The following is an 18,981-nucleotide window of genomic DNA, read 5'->3' as shown; positions in this document are numbered from 1 at the left end:
TGTCTACGTGAGCACCACTTCCAGCCCCGCAGTCGCAGGCACTGACTTACATCAGAGTTACTCCACCATTATCCGCAGCCCCCAGAGTGAGCACCTGGACTCGTTTCCTCTTGAAAGCAGGAACACTACGTATCCAGGTGAATAATTTCTCTCCCTACCTGGGCTGCTGATCCTGCCACCCCACACACGGGTCACCAGACATCACCAGGGGACGTCGGTGGTTTGACTTCCCAGTTGTGGCTCTGTGGGAAGGCTGTACTGTAACTTCAGGGAAAAAAAAAAAATAAAATTGATATTTCCCATTCTGTGAATATTCTGATCGCTTCCCAGCACAGTTTCAGCAGGAGACTCTGCTGCCACCTTCTGAGATGACAACTACTGCAGGTGTTCCTCAAAACGATTAAAACCACTTGTTCCCCCCCAGGTTACACCATCAAATCAAGGGAAGAGTTTTTTTGGCCAAAGAAGGAGCCAACCCCCCCCAGCCCCGCTTGGGGAGCGCCGCTCCCAGCGAGCAGCCCAGCCTCAATCTTCAGCTCGAGCTTCGCCTCCCCCACGCAACACAGAACTGGGTTCAAGCAGGAGAAACTGGAGCAGCCCGTTCGCAGCTGGCACACCTCACAGCGCGGCGATCCTGACCACAGCTGACTCAAAATATACACACAGAAACACACATAAAATGTACACAGCGCTCCCAGTTCAGCACCACACCAGTAGGTAAGACACTCCAGTGCTGGTACAGAACACGTTTTAAGCCATGGCATGAACCGGTCGTCTCGTTTGCAGCACGGGCAACGAAACAGAAGGGTAAACTGGTCCCCGGCCCTCGATAGGTGTCGGGCCACTGGCAGAGCGGAGGGGGCAGCCCCGCGCCATGGCTGAGCGGGGGGAGCGGTGCCTGGAAGACAGTGAGGCCACAGCAGTGCTCCCCCCCTAGCTCTACACACACAGGGAAAGGGTTTTTCAGCGGGGGAGGGACCCCAGCCCGGGACCCCAGCCCATAGGGCAGCTGCACCGACAGGGAGATGCTCCGCTCGGGCAGGGCCGAGCTCTGAAGCCCCCGGCGGGAAGGGACAAGGCTCGAGCAGCCGCGAGGGGCTCCAGCCGCTCCCGGGAAGATGCGGGACACGGCTGACCGCGGGCCGCAGGGCCCCGGGGCGGCCTGCGGGCCCGGGGCCGAGGGACGGCGCCTCTCCCGGGGCACAGCGGGGCCCGCGGGCGGCCCCCCTCCGGCCTCACAGCGGCGAGGGGCCCCGCGGGCAGCCTGGGCGCGGCCCGCTCTCACCTTCTTGCCTTTCTTGCCCTCCTCCTCCATGTCTCCGGCGGCGGCGGCCCCGGCCCCCCCCGGGGCATCCCCGCAGCGGCCGTGCTCGCGCGGCCTCGGTGCGCGGCGGGGCCCGGCAGCCCCGCCTCACCGCCCGCCCGGCTCGGGCTCCCGCTCTCGGCCGCGGCCCGCCCGGCGCCGCCTCAGCCCCACCTACAACTTTTCAATCCTGCCGCCATCTTGGGCGGTGGCTTCCCGGCGTGCACCGCGCCCCGCCCGCCGCCCGGAGGACTGACGTCAGTCCTCCCCGGCCGCGCGGGGCGGAGAGCCCGCACCGCGCATGCGCCGATCCCTCCCCGGGGAGGGACTGGCTCCGCCCTCCCCTGACCACGCCCATCCCTGCGAGTCAGCCCCGCCCCTTCACCGAGCCCACCCTCCTCTGGGTGTAGCCCCGCCCACCTCCCCGCCCCCTCAGCGTGGCCCCGCCCACCCGAGGGGCGGTGGCGCAGTCGCGCATGCGCAGACCTCGTCGCCAGGTGGCGCTGCTCGGGGGCGTCCCGCGCTGACGTCACGCGCCGGTGCAGTCTCGCCCTCAGCGATGGCGGCGGCAGCAGGCGCGGGAGGGTGGTGCGGCCCGGTCCGGCCCGCCGCCATCCGCCGCCATCCGCCACCGGGACCGCTCGCACGGACCGGATGAGGAGCGGCGGCTGTCCGGGGCGGCGCGAGGTGAGGCGCTCGTGCCCCGTCGGGCCTCGCCGCCGCCTCCGTGAGGTGCTGTGGGGCGCGGTGCATGCTGGGAAGGGTAGTCCTCCATGGGCCGCGTACGGCCTTCCCTGGGGGGAGCGGGGGGTCCCCGGGGGGCGTGAGGGTCCCCGGGGGGAGCGGGGGGTCCCCAGGGGCCCGTCCGTTCCCGGTCCCCCCCACCCCCAGCAAGCCTCCAGCGTGGGGGGGCCCGCCGTGGCCCCCGCCATTCCTACCGAGCTTGCTAGAGCAGCCCCGGGACGGTTTGAGGCCTCTCCCCGCCCTCCCCGGGGAGAGGTTATAGCCATCCCGGACACCCCATGGCGGGGCGCGCTGGGGGGAGCCCCGCGGAGCCCGACCGGCTGCCACCACCCCTGATGCCGTTTTCTCCTTTCTCCGGTTGCAGGTTCCCGCTCCGGCGTAGGACCGTCGGAAGGCACCGGGAATGAGGTGGGTTAAACGCGCCTGCGGTCGTAATTAATGGAACTGTGTAATTAGCTCTGCCCGACCTGCACCAAACGAGAGCTTCTGGAGCCGGAATCCCACCGGAGAGCCGCGCCCGCGCTGCCTCGTGCTCCCGGTGTCGCCGGCGAGGCACGGAGACCCTCGAAGCTGGCGCCGCAGCCCGATCCCTTCATCCCACCGGCTTTATTTGACATTTTTATTCGATTTCAGGTAAAAATCTGGTAAATCACCAAAACCGCCAGGAAAAGAACGGATGGCAGCCGTGCTGGAAAAGCTCGTTTGCTTGGTAAGGAGTTTTTTTTGGTTACCAGGACTCATTTTTGTTGTTGAAAAACTGAAGCTGGGAAATTTATATCCCGGCGAGGGGCTGCCGGCAGAGTCTCTGGAACGGTGGTCCCTGGAGACTCCGCTGGCAGCCCCTCACCGCGTTCACCGCCTCGTTAACACTGCGACCCTCGTCGTCTTAACGATTATCCCGCTTCTTTTCCAGCTGGATACTGGCCTGGGGGTCCCCATCTCTGCTGATCCTCACCTTGAACTTGTCTTTCCCAGAATTCTGGGGTTTAACCGGGATGAGAACGAGTGACGTGGGCATCTGAATAAAAAAATAACCGCTTTCCCCAGTGGATTTTTGGCAAAATGGTGCTGTAACAGGGAAGGGGGCACACGGTGACGGGTTCAGGAATGCCGCCATGCTGCCGTGGGGTGCGGTGGCACCCGGTGACCCTCACCGTGGCGGCGTGTCATCCGCACCGGATGCAACTGGCTACTGGCGGGAAGTAACACCCCGTAACCATAACTGGGGTGGGGGACACAGTCGCGGCGTCTGCCCCACATATGTCTCACCCTTCGGTGTGGCACCGCTGCGTGCCCACCCTTCGCCGTGGGGCCGGGTGTCGGCGCCGCAACGGTTGAGGTGGGGCCGAGATCCCCACCCCACGGATTCGGGTATCCACACCGCCACGCCCGCCCCACGGGAAGCGGCGGTGAGACGGGGTCCCCCTCGCGCCTGCGTCGCGGCGCCGGCGCTCGTTGGCGGCACAGGAAGCCGGAGAGGGGGGAAGTTGGGTGCCCGGCGGGCGCGGCATGGCGGAGCTGGAGGGTCCTGAATTTGGCAAAGCCGACTTCGTCCTCCTGGATGAGGTGACCATGGAGCAGTTCCTGGAGAACCTGCGCCTGCGGTACGGAGAGTGGGGGGTGCTGTGGGGTGGGTGGGTGAGGCTGGTGGCACCCCAAGGCACCACCCTGGCACCCATGGGTGCTGGCGCTTCCTGGTGGGCACCGTGTGCCGTGAGACCCCGTGCGCCACCTGGGACCCCCGAATCCTGTGGGGGCTGTGGGACCAAACACCGGCTGAGCAGGAAGCATCGGGGCGGTGCCGGTGAGGGTAAACTGAGGCACGTTCCACACTGGGAGCGGGTTGGGGCGTTGGCGGGGGGAGTTGGGGGGCTGGGGGGGAGGTGGAGGGTGCACACCCACGTGCCCCACCCATGGGACCCCCCGGTGCTTTCTGCCGCCTCCGGTGCCTGTGGGTGCTGCCGACAGGAAGAGCTGATCTCCCGCTGCCCCACGGCACCACCCAGCCCCACCACACCTGCGGGGTGGTTGGCTCTGCCCCATAGTGCCCAGTATTCTGCTTCTGCTGTGGTCCTGCCCCACGGCGCAGCACCCTGCAGGGTGCCATCCTGCCCCACGGAACAGCACCCCACTGAATGTCACCCTACCCCATCACACGGCACTGTCCCACCCTGCAGAACAGCACCCTGCAGGGTGCCATGCCGCCCCACAGAGCAGCACCCCACAGAATGCCACCCTACCCCATGGCACGGCACCGTCCCACCCTACGGAACAGCACCCTGCAGGGTGCCATCCTGCCCCACACCACGTAACAGGATGCCACCTTGCCACGCAACACAGCACCCCACAGGATGTACATCCCGCCCTATGACACAGCACCCTGCAGGGTGCCACCCTGCCCCGTGACAGCACCCCACAGAGTGCTATCTTGCCCCATAGCAGAGCACCATCCCACCCTACAGAACAGCACCCTCCAGGGTGTGCATCTTGCCCCATGGCACAGCACCCCACAGAGTGCCACCCTACCCCATCTCACAGCACCCTGGAGGGTGTCACCCCACAGCACCATCATGCCCCATGGAACAGGGTGCCATCCTGCCCCACAGCACCCCACAGGATGCCATCTTGCCCCATAGCACAGCACCATGCTTGAGGATGTGCATCCTGCCCCGTGGCACAGCACCCTGCAGGATGCCACCCAGACCCACCTCATAGCACCCTGCAAGGTACACATCCTGCCCCACAGCACCCCATAGAATGCCACCCTGCCCCACAGCACCCTGCAGAATACCACCTCACAGCACAGCACCCTGCAGCATGTCGTCCACCCCATAATACAGCACCCTGCAGGATGCCACCCATCCCCATGGCACAGCACCCTGCAGGGTGTCATCTGCCCCATAGCACAGCACCCTGCAGGATGCCACCCATCCCCATGGCACAGCACCCTGCAGGGTGTCATCTGCCCCATAGCACAGCACCCTGCAGGATGCCACCTAACAGAACCTCACCCCACAGCACAGCACCCTGCAAGGTACACATCCTGCCCCACGGCACCCCCTAGGGCGCCACCCAGCCCCACAGCCCCCCCCAGGGTGCTATCCCACCCCACAGCAACCTGCAAGGTACACATCCTGCCCCACAGCACCCCATAGGGTGCCATCCAGCCCCACAGCTCCCCCCAGAGTGCCATCCCACAGCACCCTGCCCCACAGCACGCCTCAGGGTGCCACCCCACCCCACAGTACCCACTGGGGTGCCACCCCACAGCACCCTGCAAGGTACACATCCTGCCCCATGGCACCCCCCAGGGTGTCACCCAGCCCCACGGCCACCCTTGTGCGCAGGTTCTCGCAGGGTCGCATCTACACCTACATCGGGGAGGTGGTGGTGGCGGTGAACCCGTACCGGGCGCTGGCGCTGTACGGGCCGCCGGCGGTGGAGCAGTACCGCGGCCGCGAGCTCTACGAGCGCCCACCCCACCTCTATGCCCTGGCCGATGCCGCGTACAAGGCCATGAAGCGCCGCGCCAAGGACACCTGCATCGTCATCTCAGGTAGGAGCCGGCGGCGGGTGGGTGGGGGGCACCCCAGGGTGGGTGGAGGGCACGCCGGAGTCGGTGGGGGGCACCCCAGAGTGGGTGGAGGACACCCTGGGGTGGGTGGGGGGCACCCCGGGGTGGGTGAGAGGCACTCTGGAGAGGATGGGGGGCACCTCGGGGTGGGTGGAGGACACCCCAGGGTGGGTGAGGGGCACCCCGGGGTGGGTGGGGGGCACCCCAGGGTGGGCACCCCAGCCCAGCCCCTGTCCTCTCCCGCCAGGCGAGAGTGGAGCGGGCAAGACGGAGGCGAGCAAGTACATCATGCAGTACATCGCCGCCATCACCAACCCCACCCAGCGCGCCGAGGTGGAGAGGTGGGTCTGGCCCTGTGGCGCCGGCAGGAGGGACGGGTGCTGGGGCACGGACCCGCCAGCACAGGGGTCGGGGTGGTGGGGAACAGGGGGGCCTCATGCTGGTGGGGTGGTCCTGGGAGGACTTAAGGTGCCTTATGGCTATAGGGGTGGTTTGGGGTGACCAGGGGTGCCCCGTGAGCCTGTGGGGTGATCAGGGGTGCCCCATGCACATAGGGAAGGTGTGGGGCAACCAGGGGTGCCCCATGCCCGTGGGGTGGTCCTGGGGTGTCCCAGATCCATAGGGAAGGTGTGGGGTGACCAGAAGTGCCCTATGCCTTTGGGGTGGTCCCGGGAGGACCTAGGGTGCCCCATGCCCCTAGGGATGGTTTGAGGGGACCAGGGGTGTCCCATTGGCCTGTGGGGTGACCAGAGGTGTCCCATTCCCCAAAGGATGATGTGTGGTGGCCCTGGGGTGCCCCATGCCCATAGGGAAGGTGTGGGGCAACCAAGAGTGCACCATGCCCGTGGGGTGGTCCTTGGAGACCCTAGGGTACCCTATGCCCATAGGGTGGTCTGTGGTGACCAGGGGTGCTCTATGCCTGTGGGGCGGGGGGACCAGGGGTGCCCCATGTCCATAGGGATGGTTTGGGGGGGACCACGGGTGCCCCATGGGCCTGTGGGGTGGTGTGGGGGGCTCAGGGGTGTCTGTGAGGCTGCAGCCCTGTGGTGCCATGGTGCCGTGCCGTGCCACACTGCGCCGCGCAGGGTGAAGAACGTGCTGCTGAAGTCCAACTGCGTCCTGGAGGCCTTCGGCAACGCCAAAACCAACCGCAATGACAACTCCAGCCGCTTCGGCAAGTACATGGACATCAACTTCGACTTCAAGGGCGACCCCACCGGTGGCCACATCCACAACTATCTCCTAGAGAAGGTGCGGGTGGTGCCACGGGTGGGCATGGCTGGGTGGATGCTGGTCCCACTGCCTGGAACCCACCCCCTGCTCCCTCTTCCAGTCCCGGATCCTCCAGCAGCAGCCGGGAGAGAGGAATTTCCACGCTTTCTACCAGGTGAGCCAGGGGATGGCGATGGGATGGATGGGATGAGAAGGCTGGGATGGGATCGATGGGGTGAGATGGGTGGGATGAGGGAGAAGTTTGGAATGGGACAGGTGGGATCTGTGAGATGGGATGGGATGGGATGGGGATGGGACAGATGGGAAGAGAAGGTTGGAATGAGATGGATGGGACCTATGGGATAGCATCTGTGAGAATGGGATGAGATCGGATGGATGGGATCCGTGGGATGGGGATGGGGTGGATGAAGGAGAAGGTTGGGATGGGATGGATGGGATCTGTGGGATAGGATGAGATGAATGCGATATGGGATGGGATGGATGGGATATATGGGATGGGATGGATGGGATCTATGAGATGGGATGGGGATAGGACAGATGAAGGAGAACGTTGGGATGGGACAGATGGGATCTGTGAGATGGGATGGGATGGGGATGGGACAGATAGGAAGAGAAGGTTGGAATGAGATGGATGGGAGCTATGGGTTATGATCTGTGAAATGGGACAGGATGGATGGGATCTGTGGGATGGGGATGGAATGGTTGGGATGGATGGGATCTATGGGACGGGGATGGGATGGATGAAGAAGGTTGGAATGGGATGGGTGAGATCTGTGGGATGGGGATAGGATGGATGGAATCTATGCGTAGGATTTGTGGGATGGGACAGGATGGATGGGATCTATGGGATGGGGATGGGATGGATGAAGGAGAAGGTTGGAATGGGATGGATGGGATCTATGGGATGGGATGGGTATGGGTGGGATGAGGGAGAAGGTTGGGATGGGACAGATAGGATCTGTGAAATGGGATGGAATGGGGATGGGACAGATGGGATGAGAAGGTTGAAATGGGATCTATGGGATGAGGTGGGACTGGGATAGATGGGATGAAAGGGCTGAGAGGGTACAGATGGGAGCTGTGAGATGGGATAGGGACAGGATGGATGGGATGAGAAGGACAGGATGGGTGGAATGGGGGTGGGGTGGGTGGGATCTATGGGATGGAATGGGATGGATAAAATGGGATCGATGGGATGGATGAAAGAGAAGGTTGGGATAAGACAGATGGGATGTGTGACATGGGTTCTGTGGGATGGGATGAGGACAGGATGGATGGGATGAGAAGGTTGGGAGGGGACAGATGAGATCTGTGGGACAGGATGAGGATGGGATGATGGGATGAGAAGGTTGGGAGGGGACAGATGGGATCTGTGGGATGGGATGAGGACGGGATGATGGGATGAGAAGGTTGGGAGGGGACAGATGGGATCTGTGGGATGGGATGAGGACGGGATGATGGGATGAGAAGGTTGGGAGGGGACAGATGGGATCTGTGGGATGGGATGAGGACGGGATGATGGGATGAGAAGGTTGGGAGGGGACAGATGGGATCTGTGGGATGGGATGAGGACGGGATGATGGGATGAGAAGGTTGGGAGGGGACAGATGGGATCTGTGGGATGGGATGAGGACGGGATGATGGGATGAGAAGGTTGGGAGGGGACAGATGGGATCTGTGGGATGGGATGAGGACGGGATGGGTGGAATGGGATGGTGGGATCCATGGAATGGAATGGGATGGACGCCATGGGGCAGATGGGACAGCTGGGATGCACGGGATGAGCTGACAATGGATGGGACCGGAGGAGACGGAACAGGTCATGGTGGATGGGACGGGGTGGGACAGGGGCACACCGAGGGGCACCAGCCCGGCCGGACTGGGGGTCCCACCCCCTCAGGGCGCTGACCCCCCCCACCCCCCAGCTGCTACTGGGAGCCCCCGCAGCGCTGCTGGCCGCCCTGCACCTCTGCCGCGACGCCGGCGCCTACCGCTACACCCGGGAGGGTGCCCAGGGCAGCGTGAGTGGGGCGGGGGGGTGTGGGGCAGCAGGGGGGGCAGCAGGGGGTCCCGGCCCCTCATGCCCCCCCCCACCCCAGGCCCAGTCCTGTGAGGACGATGCCGCCGGGTACCGGGCAGTGGAGGAGGCCATGGCCGTCACTGGCTTCTCCCCGGAGGAGGTGGGCTCCGTGCGCCGGATCCTGGCCGCCATCCTGCACCTGGTGAGCCCCCGTGGCCCCGGCACACACCGTGGCAAACCGGTGCCCCCAGGCACACCGGTATGGCCCCCCACCAGTACAAACCCCCCACTCCCAGTACAGACTCCCCCCAGTACAGACAACTCCCCCCCCAGTACAGAACCCCCACACCAGTACGACCCCAGGCGGACCAGTACGGCCCTCCATGCACTGGTATGGTCCTGGGCAAACCAGTACGGCCCCGTGCAAATTAACATAGCCTCACCCTGCCCAGTACAGACCAGTGACAATAAGTACAGACCAGTTCAAACCAGTGCAGCCCTATAGAAACCAGTGCAGCCCTATAGAAGCCAGTGCAGCCCTATAGAAGCCAGTACAGCCCTATAGAAACCAGTTCAGCCCAGTGCAGCTCTATAGAGACCAGCACAGCCCTATAGAAACCAGTGCAGCCGTATAGAGACCAGTGCAGCCCTGTAGAAACCAGTTCAACCCGATACAACCCAGTACAGCCTATACAGCCCAGCGCAGCTCTACAGAACCCAGTACAGCCCTATAGAGCCCAGCATAGCCCTATAGATCCCAGTACAGCCCTATAGAGACCAGTACAGCTCTATACAGCCTGGCACAGCCCGTATGGCCCAGCCCAGCCCGGTGCGGCAGAGCCGGGTGCTGGCACACCTCGGCCCCTTCCCGGGGGCTCCTGGGCACTGGGCATCCCCCCTGCCACGTTCACCCCCTGAAGCCACGGCGGCGGCACCGTCCCAGGGCAACGTCGGGTTCGTGGCGGAGGGCGAGACGGCGGCGGTGGAGGACATGGCACAGCTGACGGCACTGGCAGAGCTGACGGCGACGGCACCGGACCCGCTGCGCCAGGCGCTGCTGAGCCGCACCGTGGCGGCCGGCGGCGGGGAGCTGATCGCCAGGGGCCACAGCCCCCGGGAGGCCGCCTACGCCCGCGACGCCTGCGCCAAGGTAGGGAGGGCACGCGGGGAGACCCCCGCCCTGGCACTCTGGGGTGCCCACCGCCCCGTCCCGCTGTCCCCAGGCCATCTACGAGCGGCTCTTCTGCTGGATCGTGGGGCGCATCAACGCCGGCATCGCCGCCCGCGGCTACGATGCCCGCCGGCATGGCAAGAGCACCGTCATCGGCGTCCTCGACATCTATGGCTTTGAGATCTTTGACACCAACAGGTGACCTGGCCCAGGGGTGGGGAGGGGACATGGGGACACGTAGAGGGACATGGTGGGCGAAGGGACTGTTGGAGGGGATGGGGGGACACCTGGGAGGGACACCGGGAGGGGACAGGTTGGGGGAAACAGGGGCTCAGGAGGGACCCACGAAGGTGACAGCACCCAGGAGGAACATCGGGAGGTGGCAGGGCTTGAGAGGGACACGTGGAGGGACAGGACCCAGAAGTGACATGGAGGGACAAGCCCCCAAGGCACATGGACAGGACCAGGAGGGACCCACGGAGGGAACAGGACCCAGGAGGGACACGTGGAGGGACAGGGGTTGGGAAGGACAGACACATGGCAGCGGAGGATGTCCAAGGGCCATGTGGAGGTGACAAGACCAGGAGGGACCCATGGAGATGACAGCACCCAGGAGGAACATCTGGAGGTGACAGAGCTTGAGAGAGACACGTGGAGGGACAGGACCCCAAGGGACGTGGACAGGATCAGGAGGGACATGTGAAGGAGATGGGACCCAGGAGAGCTGGGACCACAGGGGACCCATGGAGGGACAGGACCAGGAGGGACAGGACCAGGAGGTCCCCAGCAGGGCCATGTGGCTCGGGGGTCCCCGTGGCAGGGCCAGGTGCACAGGGAACGTTCTTGGGGGGCCGGGGCCATCCTGACCCCTGCCTGCAGCTTCGAGCAGTTCTGCATCAACTACTGCAACGAGAAGCTGCAGCAGCTCTTCATCGAGCTCATCCTGCGGCAGGAGCAGGCGGAGTACCAGCGGGAGGGCATCGCCTGGCAGAGCGTGAGGGCACGGGGGGGACACCAGGGGATGTGGGTGTCGTGGGGGGAGTATGGGGAGGACATGGGAGACATCACTTGGCAGAGCATGAGGGGCTCAGAGGGGACATGGTGGGGCATGAGGGCATCACCTTGTAGAGCCTGGGGGGACATGGGTGGCATCACCTGGTAGGGCTTGGGGGGACAGTGGGACGGGGGGACGTGGGTGGGACATGGGTGGCATCACCTGGTAGGGCTTGGGGGGACAATGGGATGGAGGGACATGGGTGGGATGTGGGTGGCATCACCTGGTAGGGCTTGGGGGGGACAATGGGATGGAGGGACATGGGTGGGATGTGGGTGGCATCACCTGGTAGGGCTTGGGGGGACAATGGGACAGAGGGATGTGGGGAGGACGTGGATGGCATCACCTGGCAGAGCCTGGAGGGCTCAGAGGGGGACACGGGGCGCATGGCCTGGCAGAACATGACGGGGACACGGGGAACATGGCAGAGACATGAACACCATCACCTGGCATGGTGACATTTGGGGTGCATGAACACAAATCGGGGTACCTGGGGGGACAATTCGGGGTGCCCACCCCCCTGTCCTCCCGCCCCTCCCCAAGATCGAGTACTTCAGCAACGAGCCCATCGTGGAGCTGGTGGAGCAGCCGCACCGCGGCATCCTGGCGCTGCTGGATGAGGCGTGCCTGGCCGCTGGCACCATCACCGACTCCCTCTTCCTCAGCTCCATGGACGCCCGCCTCGGCCGCCACCCCCACTACACCAGCCGCAAGGTGCTTCTCGGGGGGTCGGGGGGGTGGAGGAGCTCCGTGGATGGGGGGCTGACCCCCCCCGGCTCCCCAGCTCTGCCCCACAGACAAGACCATGGAGTTCGACCGGGATTTCCGCATCAAGCACTACGCTGGAGATGTCACGTGAGGAGCACGGGGGCGTCAGGCGGCCGTGGTGGGCTGGGGGTGTCATCAGGTGGCCGTGGGGCACCGCGAGGGACTTTGGGAGGGCGTAGAGGACCATGGGGAGCCACTTGGGACTGGGGCGCTAAGGGGACCATGGGAACTATAGGGGGGGTTGTCAGCTGAGGCCATGGGAGTGTGGGTGTCTGTCAGGGACTATGAACATCCATGAGTGCTCATGGAGTTGCAGGGGAGGCCATGGAGAACCACAGGGGAACATGAGTGGCCTTGGCATCATGAGGGGGACTCCTGGCCCACTATGGGGAGGAAGGGCTGCCCAGACACCTGGGTCCTGCAGAGTCCAGCTCCTCCTCACCCCAACACCCCAGGGTGGCTGGAGGAGCCCCTCAACGCGGTGTCCCCTTCTCTCAGGTACTCGGTGGAGGGTTTCCTGGACAAGAACAAGGACACGCTCTTCCAGGACTTCAAACGGCTCTTCTACAACAGGTTGGGGACACAGGGGACACACCTGGGGGGCTGGTGGCACAGCCATGGGACGGGAGCGGGGTGCCCAGTGCTGCCAGCCCCACACCAACACCATCCCCAGCGCGGACCCCGTGCTGCGTGCCATGTGGCCCGACGGCGAGCAGAGCATCACTGAGGTCACCAAGCGCCCGCTGACCACTGGCACACTCTTCAAGAACTCCATCGTGGCCCTGGTGGAGAACCTCGCCTCCAAGGTAGGGGACCGGGAACAGCCGGGCACATCCCTTTGCCAGCCTGGCAGGTCCCTGCACCAACTTGACATGTCCCCGTGCCAGCTGGGCACCTCTCCAACCCATCTTAGTGTCCCCAACCCATCTTGTTATGTCCCCATGGAAGCTGGGCATGGCCCCAAGAGAAATGGTCATGCTCCTGAGCCAACCAGGTCTGTCCCCAAGCTGGCTGAGCATGTCCCCATGCCAACCTGGCATGTTCCCAGCCAACCAAGATGTCTCCTTGAGCCAGCCTGGCACATCCCCAAGCCAGCCAAGATGTCGTGGTGCAAACCAGGCCCATCCCCGGGCCACCAAGCCCTCCTGTCCCCATGCCACCCATGCCCAGTGCAATCCCACCCCGTGTGCTCAGAGCCCCCCAGCCCAGGACAGCGGTGGCCTCGGTGCCACCATGGTGCCACCGCGTCCCCGCAGGAGCCCTACTACGTGCGCTGCATCAAACCCAACGACCAGAAGTCGCCGACGCTCTTCGACGAGGAGCGCTGCCGCCACCAGGTCTCCTACCTGGGGCTGCTGGAGAACGTCCGGGTGCGCCGCGCCGGCTTCGCCTACCGCCAGCCCTACGACCGCTTCCTCCTACGGTACGACCCGCGGCCCCCCGGGTCCCCCCCGCTGCCCGCCGCCGCACCCCCTCACTCTGCCCCCCAGGTACAAGATGACCTGCGAGTACACTTGGCCCAACCACCTGATGGCCAGTGACCAGGAGGCCACGCGAGCCCTCCTGGAGCAGCACGGCTTCCAGGACGACGTGGCTTACGGCCACACCAAGGTCTTCATCCGCACGCCGCGCACCCTCTTCTGCCTCGAGCAGGAGCGGGCGCAGCTCATCCCCATCATCGTCCTGCTGCTGCAGAAGGTGGGCACGCGCGCCACGAGCCGGTCCGGTCTCAGCTCCGCCGGTGGGGGACACCGCGGTGCCCGCCGTGCTGGATGGATGCAGTCCGGAGCGCGGCACGGGGCAGAGGGCAGGACGTGGGGCTGGCACACGGCACACGACACGTTCCTGGGCGGGGAGATCGGTGGCGCAGCGCCCGCCCTGACCTCTCCGGCGTCGGGCAGGCCTGGCGCGGCACCCTGGCACGTCGGCGCTGCCGTCAGCTGCGCGCCGCCTACGCCATCATGGCCTACTACAAGCGGCACAAGGTGAGGGCGTATCTGCGGGAGCTGCTGCGCCGCTTCCAGGCTGTCCGCAGCCTCCCTGATTTCGGCAAGAGCGTGGTTTGGCCGGAGCCGCCGGCCGTGCTGGCGCGCTTCCAGGAGGCCAGCCAGCGCCTCTTCCGCAGGTACCGTCCTGGATCCCGCTCCGCTCCCGCCTCGGCGTGGGGACGGGGGACGGGGATGTGGGATGGGAACGTGGGACGGGAATGCAGGACGGGGATAGGGACATGGGATGGGAACATGGGATGGGGATGTGGGACAGGGACTTGACATGGGAATGCAGGATGGGGACGCAAGATGGGGATGTTGGACAGGGATGGGAACATGGGATGGGGATGCAGGATGGCGACAAGGACAGGGATGGGAACGTGGGATGGGGATGCAGGATGGCAACATGGACAGGGATGGGGACGTGGGACAGGGATGGGACACAAGATGGGGATGTGGGACAGGGATGGGAACATGGGATAGGGATGCGGGATGGGGACGTGGATGGGGATGTGGATGGGAATGTGGAGTGTGGAATGGGAACATGGGATGGGGATGCGGAATGGGGATGTGGATAGGGATGGGGACGTGGGACAGGGATGGCACACAAGATGGGGATGTGGGACAGGGATGGGAACATGGGATAGGGATGCGGGATGGGGACGTGGATGGGTATGTGGGATGGGAATGTGGAGTGTGGAATGGGAACATGGGATGGGGATGCGGAATGGGGATGTGGATAGGGATGGGGACGTGGGACAGGGATGGCACACAAGATGGGGATGTGGGACAGGGATGGGAACATGGGATAGGGATGCGGGATGGGGACGTGGGTGGGGATGTGGGATGGGAATGTGGACATGGGACGGGGGTGCGTCATGGGGATGTGAGACTGGAATGTGGGATGAGGACATGGGACAGGGACATGAGACGGGGAGACGGGACAGGGAGATGGGATGGGAATGCGGGATGAGGACGTGGGACAGGGATATGGGATGAGGATGGGGGCACTGGATGTGGATGTGGGACGGTGACATGACGGCACTGTGTGCCCCCCGGGGCAGGTGGCGAGCGCGGCAGATCGTCAAGAACATCCCCCCATCGGAGATGGGGCAGATCCGGGCCAAGGTGGCCGCCATGGAGGTGCTGGAGGGGCTGCGGAAGGACTGGGGCTGCGGGCGCAGCTGGGCGCGGGATTACCTCTCCTCGGTAAGGGCTGGCGGCGGGTTTGGGGGCGCCCCGTGGCGCAGCCGGGGGTGCCACCCCCACCCCACCTCATCCCACGCCGCGGCTCCCGCAGCCCAGCGAGAACCCGGGGCTGGCGCTGCCCTTCGCCCGCCGCCTCCAGACCCTCCGGGACAAGGTGCATTTCGGCTCCGTCCTCTTCTCCTGCCATGTCCGCAAGGTGAGGGCGGGGGGGGGTCCCACCCGGCCACTGTGCCCGCATCACCCCCTGGTGCGTCCCCTCACCCGGCCCCGGTCCCGCAGATCAACCGCTTCGGCAAGAGCCGGGACCGCGCCGTGCTCCTGACGGACCAGCACCTCTACAAGCTGCACCCCCGGCAGCAGTACCGCGTGCTGCGGGCACTGCCCCTCAGCACCGTGAGTGTCCCCGGGGCCGGGGGGCCCCCTGTGTCTTGGCGAGCTGGGGTAGGGGGCACCTGGGTGTCCGGGCCATGGCGTTGGCAGGGTGAGGTCCCCTGGGACAGTGGTGCGATGCTGTCCCTGACACGCTGTCCCCACCACGCTGTGCCTACCACGCTGGCTGTGCCACGTTGTCCCAGTCATGCTGTTCCCACCATGCTGGCCGTGCCACACTGTCCCCACAGTGCTGTCCCTACCACTCTGTGCCCACTGCTCTGGCCATGCCGTGCTGTCCCCATCATGCTCTCCCCACCACGCTGTCCCCACCATGCTCACCATGCCATGCAGTCCTCACCATGCTGTCCCCACCACTCTGGCCATGCCACACTGTCCCCATCATGCTGTCGCCACCATGCTGGCCATGCCATGCGGTCCCCACCACGCTGTCCCCACCATGCTGTCCCCACCACGCTGTCCCCACCATGCTCACCATGCCATGCTGTCCCCACCATGTTGTCTCCATCACACTGTCCCCACCACGCTGGCCATGCCATGCTGTCCCTACCATGCTGTCCCCATCACACTGCCCATGCTGTGCTGTCCCCACCATGCTGTTCCCATCATACTGTCCCCACCACGCTGACCATGCCATGTTCTCCCCACCACAGTCCCCATCACACTGTCCCCACCATGCTTACCATGCCATGCTATGCCCACCATGCTGTCCTCACCACACTGACCATGCCACGCTGTCCCCACCACGCTGTCCCTGCCGTGCTGTCCCCATCATGGTGTCCCCACCACGCCGGCCATGGTGGATCAGTCCTGGCACCTTGGCCATGCCACGCTGGCTGTGCCATGGCCCCAAGCCCCCCGGCTGCAGCGGTGACACCCAGATGCCCCCGCAGGTGACGGGGCTGAGCGTGACGAGCTGCCAGGCGCAGCTGGTGGTCTTCCACACCCAGAGCCAGGAGGACCTGGCCGTGTGCCTGCACAAGATGAAGCCGCCGGAGGACAACCGGGTGGGCGAGCTGGTGGGCGTCCTCCTGGAGCACTGCCGAGCGTGAGTTGGGGGGATCAGTGCCGGGGGGGGGGGGGTGGTCCTGGCACCACAACACCCCCCCCACTGATGCTGCGACATTGTAGGACCAAGCGGGAGCTGCAGGTTCAGGTCTCCGACCGCATCCAGCTGAGCCTACGCGGGCGCCGGCGGCTGCTGACGGTGGAGACGCGGCCCAACGTGGCCACCCCCGATTTCGGCAAGAGCCGCGATGGCTTCGTGCTTTACTGGCCCGGGAGATGAGGGGGGACAGCTTCTCTGCCACCCCCACGCCGCATCCCACCTGCCCGCCTGCATCCCGCCCCACCGCTCTCCGCTCAGGACCCCGCGGCCCCACCACGGCCCCGTCACCCACAACCATGTGTCCCCCCGCCCGGCGGCACCCCCCGGGGTGATGCTGGAGCCTCTGTGCGCGCCGGGAATAAAGAGCTGGATGGAGAATGGGGTGGATGGAAATGGGCTGGGATCTGTGGGATGGGGTGGGGTGAGATGGGATCTGTGGGGTGGGATGGGGTGAGGTGGGTGGGATGGGATTGATAGGATAGGATGGGTAGGATGGAATTTCAGGGATAGGGTGGGCTGGGATCTATGGGGTGGGGTGGAGTGAGATGGATGGGATGGGATTGATGTGGTGGGATGAATGGATGGGATGGAATCTCTGGGATAGGGTGGGCTCGGATCCATGAGATGGGATGGGGTGAGATGGATGGATTGGATGGGATGGGATGGGATCTATGGGATGGACCAGGATCAGTCAGGATGGGATGGAAGCTCTGGGATGGGGTGGGCTAGGGTGAGATGGACAGATGGGATGGGATGAAGGGATTCGATGTAATCTCTGGAATGAGGTGGGATGAGATGGGTGGGATGGGATCTGTAGGATGGGATGAGATGTGAGACAGTCAAATGGGATCTGTGGGATGGGATGGGGTCTATGGGATGGGGTGAGATGGATGTATGGGCTGGGATCGATGGGATGACATGGATAGATGGGGTGGGATGGGGTCAGTTGGAATGGGGTGGGAGGAACAGATGGAATGGAATCTCGGCTGGGCTGGGATCTATGGGGTGGGATGGCTGGAGTAGATGGGATGGGATGGGGTGAGATGGGATGGGATGAGCAGAAGAGCATGGGCTGGGGTGGGAAGGCCAGGGCTGGGCCGTTCCTGCCTGCCCACAGCACCAGGGGGAAGCTGGGACCCTTCATCCCCCCCGGGGCTCACCCACACCCCAGCCCTCTGCTCCTGGAGACTCCCCACGTGACCCCTGTGCCAGGCACCCCCTGCCCACATTGTCCCCGTGGTGCCACCCCACAGCCAGGGGGCCTGGGGCCCTTGGGGACCCATGAGCTGGGCTCCCTGTGTCCCATGTCCCTGACACCCACTGTCTCCATGCCCCAAGTCCTGATGTCCCTGATGCCCAGTATCCTGATGCCCCCATGTCCTGGTGTCCCCATGCCCCGGGTCACAATATCCCTGTCACCCTGTATCCTGACATCCCTGGGTCCCGATGTCCCAGACACCTGGTGTCCTGATGTCCTCATGTCCCTGTGACCTGGATCCCTGTGTCCGCGACACCCAGTGTCTCAATGTCACTGCATCCCAAGGTCACTGGGTCCTGATGTCCCTGTGGCCCCAATGTCCTTATGGCCCTGATGTCCTCATGTCCCACATTCCGTTATCCCAGACACCCTGCGTCCCGACATCTCTGCATCCCACATCTCAATGTCCTCACGTCCTTGTGTCCCAGGTCCTGGTGTCCCTGACACCCACTGTCCCCATGGCCCCAATGTCCCTGATACCCATGTCCCGATGTCCCTGTGCCCCAAGTCTCAGTATCCCTGTGTCTTGACGCCCCCATGTCCCAGGTCCTGATATCCCTGACACCCTGTGTCCCGGATCCCAATGTCCGTGACACCCAGTGTCCTGACATCCCTGTGCCCCTGACACCCGGTGTCCCAATGTCACCGTGTCCCAAAGTCCCTGGGTCCCGATGTCCCCGACACCCAGTGTCCCAATGTCCCGGGGAGTGATGAATTGGAAAAGGAGGGATGGGAAAACAGGGAGGGCGGAGTACGGACCTGGAACCTGAAATCTATGTCGTGATATCGCGAAGAACCCGCGGGAGATAAGGGAAAAGGGCTGATTCCCGTCCCGCCCCAACTACTCCATGTCCATCCTTCCGTTTTGCGCCATTCATTGCGCCGCGGCGCCAGTCGGGGGCCGTGTCTGGGGGCGGAGCGTCGCCATGGGAACAGCGGTCCCGCCCTATCAGCGAGCGAGGCGTCGCCATGGGAACAGCCCTTGCCACGCCTCAGGGGGCGGGGCGTCACCCCCCGAGCAGCTCCGGGAGGCGGGCCCAGCGTCGCCATGGGAACCGCCGGTGCCGCGTCGCAGGGAGGGCGGGGCGTCTCCATGGGAACGGCGCCGGGGGTGTGGCGACGCTGCCGGAAGGGGCGGGGCGCGGTCCTCCCGCTGGAGGA

General features: G+C 64.7%; 1 protein-coding gene, 1 long non-coding RNA gene and 1 other non-coding gene across 5 annotated transcripts; all 3 read left to right on the top strand.

Annotated features, from left to right (window-relative positions):
- Window positions 1–1,954: 1,954 nt before the first annotated feature.
- On the top strand, window positions 1,955–3,089 carry LOC147528405 (uncharacterized). Of its 2 annotated transcripts, none has more exons than XR_015222269.1 (4): window positions 1,955–1,990; window positions 2,412–2,455; window positions 2,681–2,756; window positions 2,961–3,089. It is a non-coding gene; the product is annotated as an uncharacterized LOC147528405 (long non-coding RNA). The 2 variants fall into 2 exon arrangements; XR_015222268.1 differs by lacking the exon at window positions 1,955–1,990 and adding an exon at window positions 2,000–2,035.
- Window positions 2,192–2,324, top strand: LOC147528406 (small nucleolar RNA SNORA9). The gene has a single exon (XR_015222277.1). It is a non-coding gene; the product is annotated as a small nucleolar RNA SNORA9 (small nucleolar RNA).
- Window positions 3,090–3,556: 467 nt separating the features above from the next.
- On the top strand, window positions 3,557–16,742 carry MYO1G (myosin IG). Of its 2 annotated transcripts, none has more exons than XM_086614375.1 (22): window positions 3,557–3,651; window positions 5,395–5,603; window positions 5,869–5,962; window positions 6,707–6,872; window positions 6,955–7,008; window positions 8,780–8,863; window positions 8,954–9,076; window positions 9,818–10,024; window positions 10,098–10,243; window positions 10,925–11,039; window positions 11,643–11,813; window positions 11,884–11,954; window positions 12,366–12,440; window positions 12,541–12,673; window positions 13,124–13,290; window positions 13,358–13,565; window positions 13,769–13,992; window positions 14,920–15,064; window positions 15,156–15,260; window positions 15,344–15,457; window positions 16,348–16,502; window positions 16,586–16,742. In XM_086614375.1, exons 1-22 carry the CDS (start codon window positions 3,557–3,559, stop codon window positions 16,740–16,742), a joined length of 3,018 nt encoding a protein of 1,005 aa, XP_086470501.1. The 2 variants fall into 2 exon arrangements, with proteins under 2 accessions (XP_086470501.1, XP_086470502.1); XM_086614376.1 differs by having other exon boundaries at window positions 8,780–8,875; window positions 8,969–9,076.
- Window positions 16,743–18,981: the final 2,239 nt, after the last annotated feature.

This window comes from Tauraco erythrolophus, chromosome 7, assembly GCF_009769465.1.
Source record: "Tauraco erythrolophus isolate bTauEry1 chromosome 7, bTauEry1.pri, whole genome shotgun sequence".
Taxonomy (NCBI): domain Eukaryota; kingdom Metazoa; phylum Chordata; class Aves; order Musophagiformes; family Musophagidae; genus Tauraco; species Tauraco erythrolophus.
The sequence above is the reverse complement of the archived record's forward strand: the minus strand, read 5'-3'. Positions and strand labels throughout refer to the sequence as shown.